Source organism: Hypomesus nipponensis, chromosome 4, assembly GCF_054491055.1.
Source record: "Hypomesus nipponensis isolate SF chromosome 4, ASM5449105v1, whole genome shotgun sequence".
Taxonomy (NCBI): domain Eukaryota; kingdom Metazoa; phylum Chordata; class Actinopteri; order Osmeriformes; family Osmeridae; genus Hypomesus; species Hypomesus nipponensis.
The window spans coordinates 14,209,146-14,229,150 of record NC_140364.1 but is presented as its reverse complement, the minus strand read 5'-3'; the positions used below and the strand labels follow the sequence as shown (position 1 = coordinate 14,229,150).

The 20,005-nt window shown below is 44.6% G+C and overlaps 4 protein-coding genes across 6 annotated transcripts; 3 read left to right on the top strand and 1 right to left on the bottom strand.

The window, feature by feature from the left end:
• Window positions 1–2,146: 2,146 nt before the first annotated feature.
• On the top strand, window positions 2,147–3,548 carry LOC146295752 (ATPase inhibitor A, mitochondrial-like). Its single transcript, XM_084695465.1, has 3 exons — window positions 2,147–2,302; window positions 2,625–2,737; window positions 3,301–3,548. Exons 1-3 carry the CDS (start codon window positions 2,231–2,233, stop codon window positions 3,440–3,442), a joined length of 327 nt encoding a protein of 108 aa, XP_084551591.1. The 5' UTR covers window positions 2,147–2,230; the 3' UTR covers window positions 3,443–3,548.
• A 290-nt stretch (window positions 3,549–3,838) lies between these two features.
• Window positions 3,839–12,570, top strand: LOC146295751 (heterogeneous nuclear ribonucleoprotein R-like). 3 transcript variants are annotated; one of them, XR_014753323.1, is made up of 15 exons: window positions 3,839–4,100; window positions 4,811–4,971; window positions 5,122–5,240; window positions 5,543–5,650; window positions 5,861–5,974; window positions 6,543–6,719; window positions 6,831–6,966; window positions 7,077–7,282; window positions 7,789–7,938; window positions 8,063–8,184; window positions 8,356–8,897; window positions 10,420–10,484; window positions 11,458–11,538; window positions 11,805–12,043; window positions 12,205–12,570. XR_014753323.1 is itself a non-coding variant. In XM_084696857.1 (11 exons), exons 2-11 carry the CDS (start codon window positions 4,815–4,817, stop codon window positions 8,963–8,965), a joined length of 1,899 nt encoding a protein of 632 aa, XP_084552983.1. In that variant the 5' UTR covers window positions 3,845–4,100; window positions 4,811–4,814; the 3' UTR covers window positions 8,966–9,817. The 3 variants fall into 3 exon arrangements, 1 of the variants encoding a protein (XP_084552983.1); XR_014753324.1 differs by having other exon boundaries at window positions 10,420–10,550; XM_084696857.1 differs by lacking the exons at window positions 10,420–10,484; window positions 11,458–11,538; window positions 11,805–12,043; window positions 12,205–12,570 and having other exon boundaries at window positions 3,845–4,100; window positions 8,356–9,817.
• A 982-nt stretch (window positions 12,571–13,552) lies between these two features.
• Window positions 13,553–16,415, top strand: dnajc8 (DnaJ (Hsp40) homolog, subfamily C, member 8). The gene is made up of 9 exons (XM_084696854.1): window positions 13,553–13,655; window positions 14,038–14,139; window positions 14,322–14,378; window positions 14,471–14,537; window positions 14,626–14,720; window positions 15,153–15,224; window positions 15,532–15,623; window positions 15,752–15,827; window positions 15,989–16,415. Exons 1-9 carry the CDS (start codon window positions 13,584–13,586, stop codon window positions 16,106–16,108), a joined length of 753 nt encoding a protein of 250 aa, XP_084552980.1. The 5' UTR covers window positions 13,553–13,583; the 3' UTR covers window positions 16,109–16,415.
• A 400-nt stretch (window positions 16,416–16,815) lies between these two features.
• LOC146295749 (uncharacterized) lies at window positions 16,816–18,295 on the bottom strand. Its single transcript, XM_084696856.1, has 3 exons — window positions 17,638–18,295; window positions 17,312–17,396; window positions 16,816–17,216 (listed from the first exon to the last, which is right to left on the bottom strand). The coding sequence occupies exons 1-3, from the start codon at window positions 17,868–17,870 to the stop codon at window positions 17,085–17,087; spliced, it is 450 nt and encodes a 149-aa protein (XP_084552982.1). The 5' UTR covers window positions 17,871–18,295; the 3' UTR covers window positions 16,816–17,084.
• Window positions 18,296–20,005: the final 1,710 nt, after the last annotated feature.

Below are 20,005 nucleotides of genomic sequence, written 5' to 3'. Positions count from 1 at the left end.
GCAAAACCATGTAGCCATGGCTTTAGCAAAGCCGGGGGTATAGGCTAATTGACAAATTGTCAGAATCAATGCATGTGATACATTTTTCTGGCAAAAGCAAGCAACACATTATCTAACCTATGAGAGCAAATCTTTCATACGGGGACGCTGGCCTCAAATTGAAAGCTCTGCGTGACCTTACTTTGTCTTTGCTCAGATTTGTGCTGTTGCCAGGATACTATTTCCTATGGCAACACTTGGCGAGGTGAATAGATACACGCAGGTACCTGGCTGTTCCATCTCCTGCACATGTACCGGAAGCCCATTCATGTACAGACACAGAAAAAAAGAAATAATACAATCTCCAATAGTTTAACTAGCCTATAGTTTGCCTTGTCAAGGAGTTTTCACCATTCATCGCAGTTCATCCGTAGACCAAGCAGCATTGTGCATCATTGTGTTGTTTGTCCTGAATTAATTGATCAATTATAATTCATTTTATAATTTGTGTCTCCTTTCTTTTAGAAAGCAGAATCGAAAAACAAATAATGATGCTACTCTGAACCTTTCAAATGGATTCGACTAATAGTTGTGATTGTGCAAATAAATAAAATAAATAAGCACTATCACTTTCATTGGCATAAACCAGTCGATGTTGCCTGTATGCATGTATTGACGAGCAAAACAATCTAGATACAAGCACACATATTCTCTTTATTTTCCCTATGTGATTGATTTGATACCAAACACTTGTATAATGCAAATAATATTTTTGTTTTTATTTGTCTATGGCAGTCGCAGCTTAAACATCAGACCCTAGTCTGATCATGCATATCACATCTATAGATATCCCTTTCAGAGAGGAAAATTTAACATAAATAATATATATGCATATCATACCGAATAAAGGTATTGCATTAATTTGACATTATAAAAATGTAACGTAAGTTTTTGACTACTTAGACTCAAAACTCACTCTTACCCTGAGAATAATTATCATGCAGATAAGATGTTTGCTGTTTGCAGAAAGCCAGTGGGAAGTGTCAATTGTATGAAATTGTGTTGAGCCACACTGCCACCCTGTGGTTGTTCGCTAGAACTGCAGTTTAGTAGCATTTGCACCTTGAAATGGAGTTGCTTGTCAACTGTTGCATTATACTACAGAATATGTACAGCGGGCAAATAAGTAACGTTTGAAATGTAAAAACTAAAAAATTCCCTTTTTTTAAACTGGAATACATCAATAATAAACATGAACCTAGCATTATGAGGAAAATACAGCTTCAACCAGGAAAACAATCCAAACTCAATGCTATTTGCCATGGTTCAGATAAATGATCTTGTTTTTAGTGTGTAGTTCTCACTTGATGGACTCCTTCCTTCTCACTGCTTTACCTCAAAATTCAACAAATTCTCTTTAATTCCACCCTCAAGAAAAAGCAGCTATACAACCAAACTTTCTAGTTCAAAACGCTGTGGGCTTCCTTTCCTTTCACTGTGTTAAAGTGTCATACAAACGTCCCCTATGTCTGTTCTGTTGCCTCCCACAAACGTTCGTAGCTTTCAGAGAGGACATTGCGGAAATGACTGTGGGGACACACTGGTGGTTGTTGACCTTCACCTTCTCTATACCATGGATGATGTAGAGAGAGTCTGGCCCAGTTGGACACATTCCGCTCTTCTCTGCTATGAGCTTTGTCATCCAGAGATTGGATACCCTTTGAGTGCTTCCATGACTCATCCGGCCAAACACTCTGTCTCTCTGTCTCTCTGTCTCTCTCTCCCTCTCTCTCTCTTGTTTAGTACATATCCGCTGTGCCATCTCTCCTCCAGTTCTGAATGAGCCTTCAGTGCCATCGTACTCAGCCTCTTTGTAACCTGTCGGATTGTAAAGCCACTCTGAATTCAATCCAAAATCTGCTGGGTCATTATAAAATATCAGTTCAGACTTTACAGGGTTGATTATTGTGGCGTCAAGCAACCATTACCGATTATCTGACACAACTGGACCAGGTTGCATGATTTACAAGTTTTCAAAAACAATCTGTTTAAATAGCCTATGCAATAGCCTACCACTGGTTTCTCTATAATTCCCAACATTGTGACCTCCAATGGCTTAGGAACAGGAGCAGAGGGCAGTAGAGAGGGGCCAAACGGGAATATAAAAGGCCAATTTCCGCTTTGGGGATCCAGTCAGGAATCTAAATCCCCCTGCGTAGAGCTCACTTGATCATTTGGAAGAAAAAAAACAATGGCGAGGTTTCTATCGAGATCCATCTTCAGAGGTTACTTTGCTAACCAGATCAGGATGTCGTCCGATCAGGTAGTGTTTTACGAGTGATGACATGGAGACTGTCCTGTGTGCACGCAAGAAATCTCAAAGTCTGATTGAAACTCAAAGCTAGCTATTTACAAAGCTAGCTAGCTAGCTAGCTCTAACAGCTTGGTAATCATGGCTAGCTGCGGGCATGGGGTCATTCATTTGTCCATCTGCACTAGTTGTTGTTGCTATATTTAGCTCTAGTACTAGTAACATTCCACGAATGGTAAACAATAAAATAAAATCCTGTGCACCAGCAAATTGTGCAGCCTGTGCATCGGTTTACTTAAGAGTAAAACCTTTTGTTGTTTGTTTTTTGTCGTAGGTTGGCGACCTGGGCCAAGGAGCCGGAAAAGGGGGAGGGGGAGGGGGATCCATCAGGGCGGCAGGTGGGGCCTTTGGAAGAAAAGCAGCTGCCGAAGAGGAGCGTTATTTTTGGCAAGTCCATTTGTTTTTAAATAATTCAAGGATCCAAATCCTGCTCCGTTACGACGAATATTAGCAGTAAACTTTCCATGGATGGGCCTACAATGCGCTACCACATTAGCTAGATTGTTTTCGTAGATTCAATGGATAAAGTGTTATACAATCTACTATACTAATCTACTAATATACAGTCTAGCTAGGTTAAGTGTGTGTGTGGTTGAATCATTGTAATCCAAAGTAAACTTGTCCAGTGTTGTGACTACTTGGTGGTGTAGTGACTTGACCTTACAGTCAGCGGACCACTGGCAACGAAGTTGTAATGCCTAATGGGGCTTCAAGCTACTTGTAAAACTCTTGTTGAACCAGAAATCAAGGTTCTGTCATTTTGTTAAGTTGGGCGTCTCCTTATATTTGACCTCATATGACCTTGCTTTTTCTCAAACCATAATCGAGTACACACGATTGTACTTAAGCTATCTGGTTAATCGATATAAATTGGTAGTGAACCTACAGGAAGGTAGCTCTCCAGGGGCAAGTTTTACATTTGACTTATTTTGATGTCTTTCAATTCCCAGGGAAAAAAGCCGAGATCAGTTGGCGGCGCTCCATCAACACCACGAAGAAGAGATCGACCACCACAAGAAGGAGATCGAGCGACTGCAGAAAGAGATTGATCGTCACAAGGGAAAGATCAAGAAGCTGAGCCGTGACGACTGAACTCCATCTATCCTATAGGAGTCCTAGCCTAAATCTCAAATCAATATGCTGGATTTGATAGTTTATAGCATTATTTATGAATAAATGCTTTTGGATTTTGTGTAAAGTGGTCTCTTGTGATTTTCAAAGGTGGTACTGAGAATACTAAATCCTTTTCTGAAATGCGATTGGCCCTACAAGCTAAATTTTGGGAGGGGGGGGGGGGGGGGCTGTAATCTTTGGGCGTGACTGCAGTCTCATTTCTTAGTTATAAATCCAAGACACAGACGTTAGCCTACCTGGCGAATACAAACGAGTTTCACTAATCTTGGACATATAACGGTAGCTACGATACAACTACCATTATGTCTGGAATCTGGATGCTCCAAATTGAAACCGCTTTTCTGTCTAGAGGAGTAAAACGATTGGCGTACAAAACGTCAGTCAATTTTAAACCTCTTGGATTGGTTGGGGAGTCCGCTACACAGAGCATGGGGGCGTGTAGCTCTGAAACTGGGTTCGTTGCCAAGCGGTGGCGTTGTGTGAGCGACTGGGCCGTCTCGAGATCTGTCTCGTGGGTAGACCAAAACATATTATTCATATCAGCAGTTTTGGATCAAACTTACAGGTTAATTGTTGCCAAAGATTAACGCCACTGGTAATTTACCGGAATAGATAGGTAAGCTATTGATACTACCTAATGCTTATCGGTTTGGGCGCGTGCTTTATTGGAATTCTGAAAGGTGTCTGCACACACAAGGCCGTAGCCCCACGATTAGCTAACCGGCTGTGATATTTTTCGTTATTTTACTCAGTTGGCCGCTTTCCAACCTGTGCAATTGTTTTACGCATTTGTCATGGCTGCAACCTCGTTGTAGTCTCCTTGATTTCTGTATTCTGTCTCGTTTTCTGCTGCCTGCTAGCTAAGTAATCTGATGTTAGCCCTTTTAGCAGACTAGCTACATGCGAAGGGGGCGGGACGGCGCTGTCCAGCAAAGAGAAAGAAAGAAAATCGTGAAGTCAATGAAACCGAGCTATCTATCAATCATCTTTGCAATTAACAAGCTGTAGTTAAATTCTGACCGTTTCACCTGTCAATTCCTTCGCCAGGCATATATTTAATTCGACCATTAGTTAAATTTAATTTTGTGTGGGTCTTGGTTAAGAAACCATGAATGAATGTAATTTGGATTGACGGCGTTAGCTGAACTTTTTGCAAAAAAAAAGGTGTAGTGTGCGATGTTGGGGTCGTTTAGTAGCTTAAACCCTGTCCGTGTTTGCCACATATCTCCACCGGATGACTATATCACTTGCCTACACATAACAGTTGAACTGTGAATGAACTCACATCTCTGCTTTTTTCTTTTTTCCCCCCTTGTTTACTTAAAGGAGAATGGCAGCCGCCGAGGTGAACGGAAGTTCTGCCCCGGTAAGGGAGGAGGAAGAGCCGATGGACATCAGCAGCACCCACACAGAGAACTACCAGACCCTCCTCGACGCTGGGCTGCCGCAGAAAGTGGCAGAAAGCCTCGACAACATCTTCCAGACAGGTGCGGGGAACCACGGGTTTGATAATTCCCACTCTCCGTGTTGGAAAAACAGAATACGCTGCAAGCTGCACAGGAGAACTGAGTTAAGAGAAGCGGGTGCGCGTGTGGGACAGGGGTGATTGTGATCGTAGCGTGTCTTCTTTCGTCTAGGCTTGGTGGCGTATGCTGATCTGGATGAGAGGGCTATCGATGCCCTGAGGGAATTCAACGAGGAGGGGGCTATGTCCGTGCTGTTGCAGTTTAAAGAGAGCGACCTGTCCCATGTGCAGGTGAGGACGTTTGTTATTGTTGCCACGTGCCTGGTAGCAGAGATGTTGTTATTGTTGCACTGTGATTGGTAGCAGAGATATTGTTATTGTTGCACTGTGCCTGGTAAATACAGACGTTCCTTGACTCTTACCACTGAAATACTGTTTAAACGACCTACTTTTTATCCTTGATTTTCTGTTGCTGTGGATAAAACCGATTTGTTAAAATGTTGTATTAAGACTTCATCAGACTAGTTAAAAAGTATTGTATTGGTTTCCATCACAAACCCACACACGAGGTGAAGTGCCCCCTGTTTCCGCAGAACAAAAGTGCATTCTTGTGCGGCGTCATGAAAACGTACCGACAGAGAGAGAAGCAAGGAAGCAAAGTACAGGAATCGACGAAGGGACCCGACGAGTCCAAAATAAAGGTGCGTTGACGACAAGTGTTGGAAGTCGAGTCTCGGGAGGCGTCTCTGTGGGGCGACACACCTGCCCAGGTGCGGTGGGGCGACACACCTGCCCAGGTGCGGTGGGGCGACACACCTGCCCAGGTGCGGTGGGGCGACACACCTGCCCAGGTGCGGTGGGGCGACACACCTGCCCAGGTGCGGTGGTGCTGACGTGGCGTCTCTCCCCAGGCCCTGCTGGAGAGGACGGGTTACACCCTGGACGTCACCACAGGACAGAGGAAGTACGGAGGCCCGCCGCCCGACGACGTCTTCAAAGGAACACAGCCTGGAATCGGAACTGAGGTAAAGACGGGGGGTCAGATGTCCGAGTGGTTAGGGGGTTGGGCTATTAATCAGAAGGTTGCCGGTTTGATTCTCGGCCGTGAAAAATGACGTTGTGTCATTTTGTGTGTGTGTGTCATGACTACTTGCCTTGGGGAGAATGTCCCTCTACTTATTGTAAATCTCTCTGGATTAGAGCGTCTGCTTAAAAACAATGTAAAGATGATTTGTCTCAGAGCGACCCTAACTACGTCGCCGCTCTTCTTGGTTGGATCCACCGTTTCAAAGTCACTTTGGATGAGATGTGGATTTTCTTGCGCAAACAACAAGCACATCTGCGTATTTATTGTAAGAGCGACGGAGTTCACATGCCACGCCAAATTTAAAAACTGTATTTTTCACCTAAATCTTTTCCTCCGTAGCTACACTGTAAAAAAAAAAAAAAAAAAAAAGCGTGGATTTTTTCTCAGGCAAATCTTCAGGGGAGACCCACTGTCCTCTCCTCTCTGCGTTACCACACGTAGGTCCCTAGCCAGATCTGGTCAGTTCCTAGTGGACTGCTGACTGCCCTGGCTGCTTCCTCCATCAGGTGTTTGTGGGGAAGATCCCCAGGGACCTGTATGAGGACGAGCTGGTGCCGCTGTTTGGGAAGGCCGGGCCCATCTGGGACCTGAGGCTGATGATGGACCCCCTGTCGGGCCAGAACCGCGGCTACGCCTTCATCACCTTCTGCAGCAAGGACGCCGCCCAGGAGGCTGTCAAACTGGTGAGGGTGGAGGGGAGAGAGTGGGTGGAGGTGGAGGGGAGAGGGTGGGGGAGGGAGGTAGGGTAGAGAGGGAGTATATGTAACACAGTGTTTGATGTTCTTTGTCTCCAGTGTGACAACTATGAGATCCGGGCTGGGAAGTACCTCGGAGTGTGCATATCTGTGGCCAACAATCGTCTGTTTGTGGGCTCGATCCCAAAGAATAAGACCAGAGACAGCATACTAGAGGACTTCGGTAAAGTCACAGGTAAGATGGAAGTTCCTGTTTATGCGCGTTCCTCCTAGTCATAAAATCACAGTGCAAATCTCCAGCAGATCTTCTCGTGTTAGAGTGCTGATCTTTGTCTTCTTCTCCAGAGGGCCTTCAGGAGGTGATCCTGTACCACCAGCCGGATGACAAGAAGAAGAACCGGGGCTTCTGCTTCCTGGAGTACGAGGACCACAAGTCTGCGGCCCAAGCCCGGCGGCGCCTGATGAGCGGGAAGGTGAAGGTGTGGGGAAACCCCGTCACCGTGGAGTGGGCTGACCCTGTGGCAGAACCCGACCCAGAGATCATGGCCAAGGTCAGACTTAGTCCTTTTCCTCCATCTTTCTCCATCTGTCTTTTCCCTCTATCTCTCTTTCTCCATCTGTCTTTTCCCTCTATCTCTCTTTCTCCATCTGTCTTTTCCCTCTATCTCTTTCTCCATCTGTCTTTTCCCTCTATCTCTCTTTCTCCATCTGTCTTTTCCCTCTATCTCTCTTTCTCCATCTGTCTTTTCCCTCTATCTCTCTTTCTCCATCTGTCTTTTCCCTCTATCTCTCTTTCTCCATCTGTCTTTTCCCTCTATCTCTCTTTCTCCATCTGTCTTTTCCCTCTATCTCTCTTTCTCCATCTGTCTTTTCCCTCTATCTCTCTTTCTCCATCTGTCTTTTCCCTCTATCTCTCTTTCTCCATCTGTCTTTTCCCTCTATCTCTCTTTCTCCATCTGTCTTTTCCCTCTATCTCTCTTTCTCCTTCTCTCCCTTTCTGTGTGATGAGTGTGTTGTGTATCATTCCGAGTGTGTGTGTGTGTGTGTGTGTCTCCAGGTGAAGGTGCTGTTTGTGAGGAAGCTGGCCACCCCAGTGACAGAGGAGCTGCTGGAGAAGACCTTCTCCCAGTTTGGGAAGCTGGAGCGAGTCAAGAAGCTGAAAGACTACGCCTTCGTTCACTTCGAGGAGAGGGACGCGGCCGTGAAGGTGGGAAACATCCCCCCCACCCCCCCCCCCCCACCCTCCTTGCACTCGTTAAGTCAGCGGCCGCCGTCAAGTGTCCCTGTTGACACGTGGCGATGACGCCGTTTTCCGCCGTTTTCTTTCTCAGGCGATGGATGAGATGAATGGGAAGGAGCTGGGTGGGGAGGACATAGAGATCGTCCTTGCCAAGCCTCCGGACAAGAAAAGGAAAGAGCGGCAAGCTCAGAGACAGACCACCAGGAACACAGGGTGAGGCTGCTCAGAGGGACAGCCCAGGCTTGACTCACATCTGGTAGATATGAAGGAACCTTGACGGACCTCGAGATTTGACCTGTTTGTCGGGGCGCCCGTGTAGCTCCCCCGAGTGTGTTTAAAAAAAAAAAATGTAAAGCCGTGTTGTTGACTTTCTCTTTCCTGCAGGTACGACGATTATTACCACTACCCTCCTCCGCGCATGCCTCCGCCAGGCAGGGGGAGGGGCCGAGGGGGGCGGGGAGGCTACTCCGCCTACCCCCCAGACTACTACAGCTACGAGGACTACTACGATGACTACTATGGCGGCTACGACTACCACGACTACCGCGGCGGCTACGAAGACCCCTACTATGGCTACGACGACGTCTACACCATGAGGGGCCGAGGCAGCCGGCCCAGCAGGGGGGCCCCGCCCCCACCCAGGGCCCGCGGGGCACCGCCCACCCGGGGCCGGGGGGGCTACGCTCAGAGGGGGCCTCCCATCGGGGGTCCACGGGGCGGCAGAGGGGGCCGGGGTGCCCCCTTCCAGCCACAGAGGGGCCGGGGTGCCAGGGGGCCCCGGGGGAACCGTGGAGGAAATGTGGGCGGGAAAAGGAAGGCGGATGTGTTCAACCAGCCGGACTCCAAACGCAGACAGACCAACCAACAGAACTGGGGGTCCCAACCCATCGCCCAGCAGCCCCTGCAACAGGGGGCCGACTATTCCGGTAACTATGGTTACAGTAATGACACCCTGGAATTTTCACAGGATTCCTATGGGCAGCAATGGAAGTAAATGCAACAGAAAGGTATTTGGCAGAAAGTAGAAAAAAAAGAGAGAAAAAAAAAAAAAGGAGATTGGCCGCAGTTTTTTGATTGACTTTTTATTCTTCATCCCCTCATGAAAACAAACTGACACACCCCAAAAAAACACTGACAAAAAAAATGTAAAAATGGACAAACCCCAGAATTGGCTGAAGTTGATTGGCTGAAATTGTGTTTTGGCTGAAGTTGATTGGCTGAAGAAGTGAATGTAACCGTTATACTGAAGCAGTTCTTACTCCTTACGGTTACATGGGACATACGTCTTAAAACAACACACACACACACACCTTTACTCCTTTTTGTTTGTGGTTCTTTTAAAGCCAACAATGAACATTTTAAAAAGCGGACGTTCATTTTCAAAAGTCTGAGAGGACATTAAATCATGAGATTGCCTTGCAGGAAGTTTGTGTCCACTCTCCCCCTCCCCTACTTGTACTCCGTCTCTTTCTGGTTTCTACTAGTCGCTTAGGGACTTGCTTGTAAATATTTGCATATGGCTAGAGCTTCATAATCATTTTTTGCAGTGGTGAAGAAAAGAATCCACAGGAAGGAGAGGCGAGGAAAAAAAAAAAAAAGTTTTGTAACGTTAAAACGTGTATGTCTAGCATTTCTAGAAGTAGATTGATTGTGTTTTTTAAATCTGATATTATTATTATCTTAACTTCCTATGTTTTCTTTGAACTTGCCCGTTAGAACTTGGTTTGGCTTACCTTAAGAGCCACAGTTTGTTCTTTGATGTTTGTATTTATAACTTTTACGTTTTGTTCCGTTTCAATAAAACTCAGTTGAGCATCAATTCAATTGTCAGATACCTCAAATTCAATGGTGTCAATCAATATTTTGAGTCAATTCCTACCTCAAATTTCACGTTTGGGCAATTTTTTCAATTGTGTATTTAACAAGACTGGACAAGAGAAGATGCATAGTTTTTAAATAATCGAAAAACTAAAAAGGATTTTAACCCTTTCACTTTTCAGGATGTCTTTTTTTTTCTTTCACCATAGTAGCACTGTTTGGGCAAGCATTCATATTGTCCCCATTACAATACCATGTGTACATGAAACACCACAGACCAATTCAATAAAGTGCTAGGAGCAAATCCCATTTCCTGAAGACACTGTACCGAAAAACTGGCTCAATTGTAATTCACCTCCACTCATACTTTATGTGGAGGTCCGTGGTGTAGTTGAATGAAAAACACTTGATGGAGCTTGATGGAAAAACGGATCAGATAATCCGCAAGGGTTAAAATTCTTACCTGACACCAGAATTAATCTCTATATTGAATTATTTTCCTGTATTCCTTACGCTTTTAAAAACCTTTTTATTTTTATTTTTCAAAGCAACGTGCTTGAGAGCAGATTGCCTTGTGATGAAAGCACTTGTGTTTGTTCATGTTCTGTCCTTCTATCCCAACATACCCAGGTGGTGAAGCAGGTGCAGCATCGCTAACGTGAGGAGCTCACCCACAACTGTGTTCTTACAAGAGGGTGAGCTAGTTTACAGAGTCACCTCACCGACTATCACCTCTAATCAAGGGGACATTCCCAGCTCAGGCACGTCATACCTACCTACGCTGTTTAACCTCTCAGCTAGAAATCACAAGCCACAGTACATTACATTTACATTTAGTCTTTTAGCAGACGCTCTTATCCAGAGCGACTTACAGTAAGTAAGTAAGGACAGTAAACGTGTGCTCGCTCGGGGGGGGGGGGGGGGGGGTGTTGGCCATTACTGTAACCAGCCTGACAGGAGAAACAATAAATCGGTGGTTCTCAAAAGCCGATTGTTGTCAGGTTCTGTCTGGATTAAAGAGTCCCCAAATTAGACCATGAAGGATTTACTAAGAGGGTGAACCCCCTGCCCTGGTCTTTATAAACACCTGTCACTTGTGGGACTCCTCATGTTAATCTCAGTCTGTGCCTTCTCAAATCCAAGTCTAAGGAGAAACCGTTATCCTTTTTTGCCACTAGAGGGAGACCACTTAATGACGATGGATATACATGGATTTCATATTTCCTCTGACAGAAAGGCAATATTACTGTTCAATTGGCTGTTAAATATCTGATAAAGACTCAATAATAAATGCCTGTTAATATCCTGGTTCTTAAAAATGTATGCACATTTCAGTCATGTTGTGTTTTTAAGATTCGGTCGAGACCGGCAATATTAGAACAATGGATGTCACTGGAAATTGCTGTTCTTGCTGTTAGTGTCCACTAGAGGGCAGAATATATATTTTCTTCTGTATATAATTATGTAGGGTTAGGGTTATATATATATTTTTTTTCTTTGATTAACAGACAAATGTATAACTTGGAGTGGCTAATTCGCCCCCCCCTGTGATTTGATTTGCTTTTGATTGACAGGTGTCAAATTCAAGGCGTTCTAAGAGCTCATTTGACAGTATGTTAACTGATGAGTACGGCTGTGTTTGTGTTTATATGTTGGCTTTGTCACCAGGCTGCAGGTGCGCTGCAGTCACACCTGCCCTCCTTCATCCCTCCCAGCTGTACGCCTGGCTCAGAGGGAGAGGAACCAGGGGTAAGGTCTTATTCCAGTACCACAGTGGTTACTTACAAAACCCTTTCCCCCTCCCGTTAAAAACATTGCACTCGGCATCAGTCACAATGCGAGACGTCACAATCGCAAATGATCTCACAATCTCAAATGATGTCACAATCGCAGATGACGACACACCCTTTGGAACATCCACTTACAGGACTTGTTGATTTAGTGTTTGCCAGCTTTTGCCTTGCATTCTATAAACGATTCAGCTAACATGGACCGTAAACGATGGCCTTTTTCAGACTCTTGCCCTAGAGAGTTGTCACCTGGCCCCCAGTCCAAGATCCCGGCGTGGGCTACCGTGGGCCTGGACATCCCCCAGGAAGAGCTTGCAGCCTTCCTGAGGAGCCAGACAGAGCCCAAAACTCCAGCGCTGGCCCGGGTGGTGGATCTCCTCTCCCCGGTCTGGGCTCCGCTCCTCGCGGTTACCCTTGTGGCTGTGGCCGTCTACGACGCTTACAGAAGCTTCCGGAGGAGGAAGGTGAGCCGGCTCAGACCGTGTTTGTTGATTGTAGTTTGTGTGTCTCTTTGTGTGGTTCTCTCTAATTTTGTAATCGGCCACCGATAACTAACACTGGTGACTGTATTAACCCCACCCTTCCTCCCAACACCTGTATCTAACCGCTGTCCCCCCCCCCCCAGGGCCGTGAGGAGGAGAACGCCCTGTCAGACCAGCTGAGGAGGATTGTGGCCCTGAGGAGCCGGCTAGAGGACATGGCCCTCAGGCTGCAGGCTCTGGAGGGGACCAGCAGGGCTGTGAGGACCCAGGGCATCGAGGGCCTCTGTCCCCTACACCACCACCTCCGCCAGGGGGGCCCCGCGCTGCCCACCTCGCTGCCTGGGGAGGGGAGGGTAGACGGCAGCCCCTTTACTGCTGCTGATGGCCTGTAGGGTCTGCCTGGGAGAGGACGTGCTCCATTGGAAGCGTGGGACATATTCAAAAACAACAAAAATATGTGGAGGATTTTGTTATGTGTTTTTGTTTAATACATTTTGTTTGAGAGAAAAGTGTTTGAGTCATTATTTGGAGAGTTTGTGGTGTGTGTCTTGTCTGTGAGGGAATGTTTCAAGTTTATTGTTGGAATCTGCTGTATTAAGTGGGGCAACATTTTAAACATTTCACATGAATGTGGATAAATACATAAATCTTGTTGCTTAGCATCATGACCTCACATATTTCAACACAAAAAGTATCCTGAGGAAATGTACAAATCAACATTCAACCAAAATGTTTCTCTCAATCCACCTCTTGACGACAGAAGCAAATCTTTAGAAGATGTGTGTAAGTACTTGAGTACTTTTTACACAAATATCTATACTTCTTACACTGTGATAACACGGTTGTAACCCTTCTTGTTATTATGCTGTTGATACACGTATTACACTGTCACACCGTTATTACGTTGTTATTACACTGTTAGGTTGTTATAACACTTGTTACACTGTTGTAGAGGGACTTAGCGATGTGGACATGACTGAGATTAGAGGCATTCCTGATCACCCATGGCCATATGGGACATGTGCAATGTCTATAGTGTGTTTTTGTATCAATGTATTAATATGATGTGAGGTCCAGTTACCAGGTGACAGTAAAACAGGTCGTAGTAAAGGCTCCTTTTTAAATATGTCATAGCCTATTCTTCTTTACTTTAACTTGAGTGAAAAGTGTTGCCCGGTATGCAAAGCAATTCTCTGATGTGTCCGACTAAAACATTCGACACCAGCCGCGATGATTCTATGGGCTTTTATAATAATGAAATTTGCGATTTCGATTTATTGATTTGATAGAAATACAATGATGTTACATTTCGTGCCTACACGCATACATATGGATTATACTACGACTTCTAAATCATAATATACCTACTTGCCATAATTTACATTCATTGATCATCTTTTTTTCAACATCTTTTCTTTTGACTTTTAGTCCTCTATCAAAAATTAGAAAGACAGTTTAAAACGATGCACTGGCGTTCACGTGGTCAAAAAATATTTGACGTCATTTAGAAGCCCGAGCCAAGATGGCGGCTGCAGGAGGAGAGCCTTCTTCACAGGGCGGTTCGGATGATTTATTTCAAAACTTCTACTCGGAGGTTTGTCAAATTCAACAGAAATACGTATAGAGGTGTCATTATTTACCTTCCGCAAAAGATTGATCAGTCTCGGTCTATTACTCTCACGAATACGATCCAAATAACATGAGACCATCAATACTGCTAGCTAACGTTAGCTAGTTGTCTAGCGAGCTCAAATCTATCATCTTATATTAGCTAGATATGCTTGATTTTCTTATCTATTTTCTCATCATTGCTCTCCATGCTGCTGTCTAAGCCAACGTTTAACCATTTACCAATCATGTTCCAGTGGGGCATAGTTATGCCACCACCACCTGGCATTCAAGTCTACCACCACCTAGCTTGCAAGCCGCATGATAGCGCTCACATTCGACTGTGTGGTGTTGTTATTGTCACACAGGTAAAGCAGATTGAGAAGAGGGACTCTGTGTTGACCTCAAAGCAGCAAATTGACCGACTGCTCCGACCAGGATCATCTTACTTCAATCTGAACCCTTTTGAGGTAGGCTCGGCTCCTCTCCGTTAACCCGGTTAACGTCACTTACACGTTCTCTAATTGAGGTGATCGAGAGAACCGTCGGGACCAATTGGCATTGTTTCGTTCGAATCAGTGTTTTGACCTTGTTATCAGCGTGCCCTGAACTAGCCTGTCGGCATGTTAATGAGACGTCTGTTGGATTGAAGGTGTTGCAGATTGATCCCGAGGTCACTGAGGACGAAATGAAGAAGAGGTTTCGACAGGTACGAACATGGCATACCAGTTCAGAACAGAGATGTCTCTTCAACATTTTTTTTTTTCGTCAAGGATACAATTATCTTCCTCTTTCCCCCAGCTGTCCATCTTAGTCCATCCAGATAAAAACCAAGATGATCCAGAGAGAGCACAGCAAGCCTTCGAAGGTACAAATGAAATGCTAACTTTTTCTACATTACCCAGTACAATGGCGGCTGTAATACTAGTCAGGAATTAACGTCACGGTGTCTTTAGCCGTGGACAAAGCCTACAAGCTTCTTCTGGACGGTGAGCAGAAAAAGAGAGCGGTCGATGTGATCCACGCAGGAAAAGAGTATGTTGAACACAATGTGAGTGATCCTGCTTTTACCATCCTCCACACTCCTCAGATGTACGTACTTCCCACCCACGATCCTCAGAGCTCCACTGCCAATTCCCCCCCCCCCCCCCAGTTGAATAAGTCAAACTCAGTTTTAACACTGCCTGTCTGCACCATTGAACTGCCAACTTTAGGATTGGTGTTGTCTGGCTATAACGGTGTTTGTAAAAAGGTGTTTGTGTGCGTGAGATAGAGGGCCATAGTTCAAAGTGTGTGGGCAGTTCAGGGAAGGAGCAATACAACAGAGTGATGCCAAGACCCACCTACTACACCGGTATCTATGTAGGTTAGGGTTCACCTGATTAGCTGCATGTCTTCCTTTCTCCCAGCCTTTTCCGGTCACACTTCACTTGACTGTTTTCTAAGTGACTTAGTTTTTCACCTGTCTTTTTGTTTTTGACAGATGAAGGAGAAGAAGAAACAGCTGAAGAAAGATGGCAAACCCCAGTTTGTTGAGGAAGACGATCCGGAAATGGTCAGTTTCACATTCAGACTCTGTGTTTATAAGAGAATGTTTAGGTTGCGAACAAAACGCAGCTTCTCTCCGTGTCAGATAAAACTCATGTCGGCAGCTCACTGGGAAGAGCACGTGCCACGTAGGCCTTACCGCAGGGGACCGGGTTGGATTCTGGCCCGGGGCCCATTTCCTGCATGTGCTCCCCTCTCTCTCCGTTTTGTTCTCTCTCTGACTGTCTATCACGATAAAGATCATAAGAAATGCATATGTTTTTTGTCAGTTACAGATGGACAAAACTCATTCCTTGTTTTGTTTTGGTCCTCAGTTCAGGCAGGCGGTGTACAAGCAAACCATGAAGCTGTTTGCAGAACTAGAGATTAAGAGGAAGGAGAGGGAAGCCAAGGATATGCACGAAAGGTAGGATGCTGTCAGTCAGTCACCTGTGTCCCCAAGCCTCTATGGTTGTCATCTCATCAGAGAGCCAACACAGACTGTTTGGTGTTAAAGCAGAAACCACAATTTGTCTTTTTTTTTCTTCTCCACAGGAAAAGGGCGAGAGAGGAAGAGATCGAAACACACGAGAAAGCCAAAAGGGATAGGGAGTGGCAAAAAAACTTTGAGGTATTTTTTTATTTTTAATACTTTTTTTATGATGGAATTATTGTTGTCATGGTTGATTTGTATCTGGGAAGAAAAGTATTGTTTTGGGGAGACAATACCTGAGATTTTGTACCTGATGCTGTAGGGAGGTAAAAAAATAAAACCCTCTTTATTTCCCTCAGGAAACGAGGGACGGTCGAGTGGATAGTTGGAGAACCTTCCAGGCCAAGGGCAAGAAAAAGGAGAAGAAGAATAGATCGTTCCTTAAGCCGCCCAAGGTTAAGATGGAACAGAGAGAGTGATCTGTCTGATGTGGTGAGGAAAGGATGGCCCCTCCCCCTTTGATGGCTCCTCCCCCTTCCTCATCAGACACCCCACCTGTAAAGTGTAGGTCTGCGTCCCCCATTCTTTTTAATGTACATATTTGTGATCTTCGACCTCCGAGAGCATCCGAATGAGCTCAATAAAGAATGAAAGGAAATCTTCCATCTCTGTATCAACCTTAAGTTTGTCATGAATCTTGTGCTGTAATCTTTTATTTTTTTTATTGTACCATTAAATAAACGCTTGTTTGTAACAAGCCGATTTTGACGCTGTCTCTCAAGTTAACTGCCATTTGGTTGTCTTAATTTCTTCTAAAATATATAGAAATATATAGAAATCATGAGTCTAAAATATATAGAAATCATGAGTCACCCATTTTGGGTTTTCTCCACAAGGCAAGAAAGGTAATTATTTTCTGTGGCTCTTTAAGTTTGCAAATCCTCCATAGTACAAGGAGTTCAGTTAAAGTCCTGGATGGAGTCGTGTGGTTTATAATGGGAAACTAATCTACAGTATTGTCAATAAACTGAAAATATTCTCAAACGGTAATATGCAAGTGTGTAAACTTTTACTCATTACTGTACTGTATAGGTCTGTTGAAAATACTAACCGATTTTAACAATTATTTAATCAATCTTTTGGCAGAGGCAAATTGTGGAAATCATAAAATGTAACAAAGTTAGAATTCATAGTACAAAGGAATAATTATAACTACTATTAATATATGAACCTCATACAATGTTTCAATATGTTAAGAAACATCAACAAGGAAACAAGAGACAGGATCTAGCAACGTAAATGCAAGTACACTTCTGCAATCAAACTATTGCTCTCGATCTGTCCAGGTGCTCCGAGGTCCTTCACCATCAGAGGGGATCATCAATGTCCTGCATGCAATGTTGTTGTGTGCCCTCCCGGTAGCGACTGTGGCAGAGGCTTTAGACGCGTGCCTCCTCACATAACCTTGCACTGTTCCGCAGTTGGAGTCGTATTGGTGTTGCCCGTCAACCCATCTAGACTGAGGCCCTGGAATGCTCCGAATAAACTGTTCGTGTTCTTCTTGGGTGGCTTCCTGGTGTTGGAACTCTGCAAAGAAAACAAGAAGATAATGGGATGAGCAGTCACCTTGGAAGTCGGTTCTGACTGCACTCATTTGTCAACACACACACACACACACGTACCCTACGAAGACAGTGCTGGCTCCTGAAGTTTGCCCTCACAGTTCTCTCAGCGTTCTTCTTGGCAAACTTGGCCTCTCTCAGTTTCCTGATCCACAGGGCACACATTAGGAAGATTAGACACGTGCACGACAAAACAAGCTCAAGGCACTTCACAATGTTACCCGTAATCCTACATGCGAGGACTACCAAAGATTATCTACGCAAGTAACTCCTAGCAACCCCGCTTCTACACAAAGTAGCCTAGGCCTACCAAAGAGAGCCACTTCCACACATCACAGCGTTTTCAGTCTTATTCCCCCCGTCGTCCATTATTCCCATCGCCGTACCGTTCTCTCTGAAGGTCCGCTTGGTAGACCCGAAGCCAGGAGTCCGGAACTTTCTGGCTGGTGCACGGGGCGCTCTTCCTACGAACGACGCTCTTTCTGCGGGCGATGATGCTCTTCCTGCGGACGGCCGGGGTGTTCTTGACGCTACCACGCCTGCCGTTCTTCGTCCCGTACACGTAGTTGGTCAGCTGCTTAATGGGTGCTGCCAGAGACTTCTTCATAGCCTCATCCATCTCTTTGGCTTTTGTGTACGTTTGTGTACGTCAAGGATACCGTTTTCTACTCCTACCAGAACTCCAGTTTGGGCGTGCTTTTGTGTAAGGTGTCAGTAAGTTTCAAGGTCGAAGAACGGACTGTCCAGCCACAAATATACAGATGCAATTACATGCAGTAGCAACAATTAATATATAAAGCAATCCTGCGCAAACTCGCACTTCCAACCGTTGAAACAAAAGTTAAAACAAAAGTTACTGAATTATTGAATTATCTGAACAAACTTCTCAGGCGTGTTCAATCCGCGGAGGGATCTTCACTACTGAGTCTCAGCAACGCCGCTCCTCAGGTAGGGCCTACGCTCCTCGGGTACGTTCCTCAGGTACACTCTTCAGGATTGGATCAGACTCTGTTCCCAGCTGCTCTTAAACGAGATTGGAGATAACTCCACCTGCTTGTCTAATAGATTAGCTACTCTTACGTCTTCAGGTAATCTCATAATCTGCCGGCGAGCAAAGATACGGACCCGGGGGTGGGGGGGAACTCTTGACAGGGGACATGATGTTTAGGCCTATACAGTACAGTTTGACGCGCTGTAGAAATATGTTTTTCAAGGGGTGAATTCAGCTCAGTTGTGAGTTGAAGGAAGTTTTGTAGTTATAGGAAGTTAATTTGACTTTTTGGTTTACATTTTTTTTAAGGAAAGTCATGTCAAAATACACTTATCTTTCACCGGAACGTTTTTCATTCTTTATTTTGAGTTTACTACTGGTATTGGTAAATAACCAGCAGCTGTGAGAAGCATGACCCATTAGGTTATTTTTGTCAATGGACAGATGACTGGATGACTTGGCCTCATGTTTAAAAAGAGCAGGCACCAGTAACAGATGGCAGAGACAATCTTGCAAAGAAGGGATTTCCTGTTCACAGGGAAAGAGCACGGAGGACTGATGACGAATGCCAAGATGGGTGGACCAATCACAGGCCCGGTGTTGACAACGGCAAACACGATAGAACTGATGTGTAGTCTACCGATATACCGATGTGAACCTTCCATTTCTGTCTCCTTAAGTTTTTTAGGGTTCAGTAAGTCAAATTTTAGACCTTTTTAAAGACATTTATACTATAAAGATTGAAATTTATGACCAACAAGACAGTTTACAAAAACAATTTAAAATCAAAGAAATTCTGAAAGAATATTTTTATTTCAATGAATTCAGTCATTGAAAAAGCATTAATTAAATTAAGGATAAAGCAATCAAAAATTGATTCAAGCAATTCACAATGATTATTTTTTTTTAATATGTAAGTATATATTGAAAAAATGTTTTATCTAACCCCAAGAATCGGATCGAAACCCGACCAAAAGATTCCCACCCCTAATAGACGAAGCTGTAAATTTCAGTTTAATATTTATGTTGCAGAAATAACATCCGTCTGGCTGTTTTAAAGACGTTTTTAGTTCCGAAATTTAGGCTTTATAAGACCCTGTGGGAACCTTGTTTAAGATGATTCCTGCATATGTTAGGTAGACATTTTAGTTTGTCAAAAGTTAAAACTGGAAGCGACCCAAATCATGTAAAGTATTCTCTTTTTAATCTATTCATATTCGTTGTTCTTGAACTCTAATTGTCCACTTCACCCTTTTGTCACTATTTTCAATAAGATTATTTCCATACTACATTATCGTTCTCTCTCTCGATCCACCTATCCCTTTGATAACAAATACTCTCTATCTTTCCATCCCTTCGTGTGGCGCGTTCAGACAAGAGCAAACACCACCAAACCCACAACGGAGGACAGTCACTTCCTGCTCTCAGAAAAATGAAGGATTCAGTCAGTCAGGTTATTTAAAGACCACCTGCCTCCCCTTGACTCTGCCAGAGGCTGAGGGTGACAGGGATCACGCTGGAAGCCTCGGCGGGGAGGACTCATCTTTATTTCTACACAATCGTACATATATACAGGTTTATACATTTAAATTCATACAAAACAAACTTATGTACAATGGAGGAGGGGGGCGGGGGCACTGTTGCTTCCATAATAAATACTGTAAACACATGCTGTGTCATGTCTGAGGCCTGTCCTGGATGTGTGCTTAATCTCCTAGACCACAGGCCTGAATCCTTCACACATGGAAAAAGGCAGTTTGTGT

Excerpts from the sequence above, each read along its gene's own strand:
- LOC146295749 (XM_084696856.1), bottom strand. The coding sequence starts at position 17,870 with ATGGATGAGGCTATGAAGAAGTCTCTGGCAGCACCCATTAAGCAGCTG. Across the intron at positions 17,397-17,637 it reads GCGGACCTTCAGAGAGAACG|GAAACTGAGAGAGGCCAAGT; the intron begins GTACGGCGATGG and ends CCTGTGGATCAG. Across the intron at positions 17,217-17,311 it reads GCCAGCACTGTCTTCGTAGG|AGTTCCAACACCAGGAAGCC; the intron begins GTACGTGTGTGT and ends TTTTCTTTGCAG.
- dnajc8 (XM_084696854.1), top strand. The coding sequence starts at position 13,584 with ATGGCGGCTGCAGGAGGAGAGCCTTCTTCACAGGGCGGTTCGGATGAT. Across the intron at positions 13,656-14,037 it reads TTCAAAACTTCTACTCGGAG|GTAAAGCAGATTGAGAAGAG; the intron begins GTTTGTCAAATT and ends ATTGTCACACAG. Across the intron at positions 14,140-14,321 it reads TCAATCTGAACCCTTTTGAG|GTGTTGCAGATTGATCCCGA; the intron begins GTAGGCTCGGCT and ends GTTGGATTGAAG.
- LOC146295752 (XM_084695465.1), top strand. The coding sequence starts at position 2,231 with ATGGCGAGGTTTCTATCGAGATCCATCTTCAGAGGTTACTTTGCTAAC. Across the intron at positions 2,303-2,624 it reads TCAGGATGTCGTCCGATCAG|GTTGGCGACCTGGGCCAAGG; the intron begins GTAGTGTTTTAC and ends TTTTTGTCGTAG. Across the intron at positions 2,738-3,300 it reads GAAGAGGAGCGTTATTTTTG|GGAAAAAAGCCGAGATCAGT; the intron begins GCAAGTCCATTT and ends TTCAATTCCCAG.
- LOC146295751 (XM_084696857.1), top strand. The coding sequence starts at position 4,815 with ATGGCAGCCGCCGAGGTGAACGGAAGTTCTGCCCCGGTAAGGGAGGAG. Across the intron at positions 5,975-6,542 it reads AGCCTGGAATCGGAACTGAG|GTGTTTGTGGGGAAGATCCC; the intron begins GTAAAGACGGGG and ends TTCCTCCATCAG. Across the intron at positions 7,939-8,062 it reads AGAGGGACGCGGCCGTGAAG|GCGATGGATGAGATGAATGG; the intron begins GTGGGAAACATC and ends TTTCTTTCTCAG.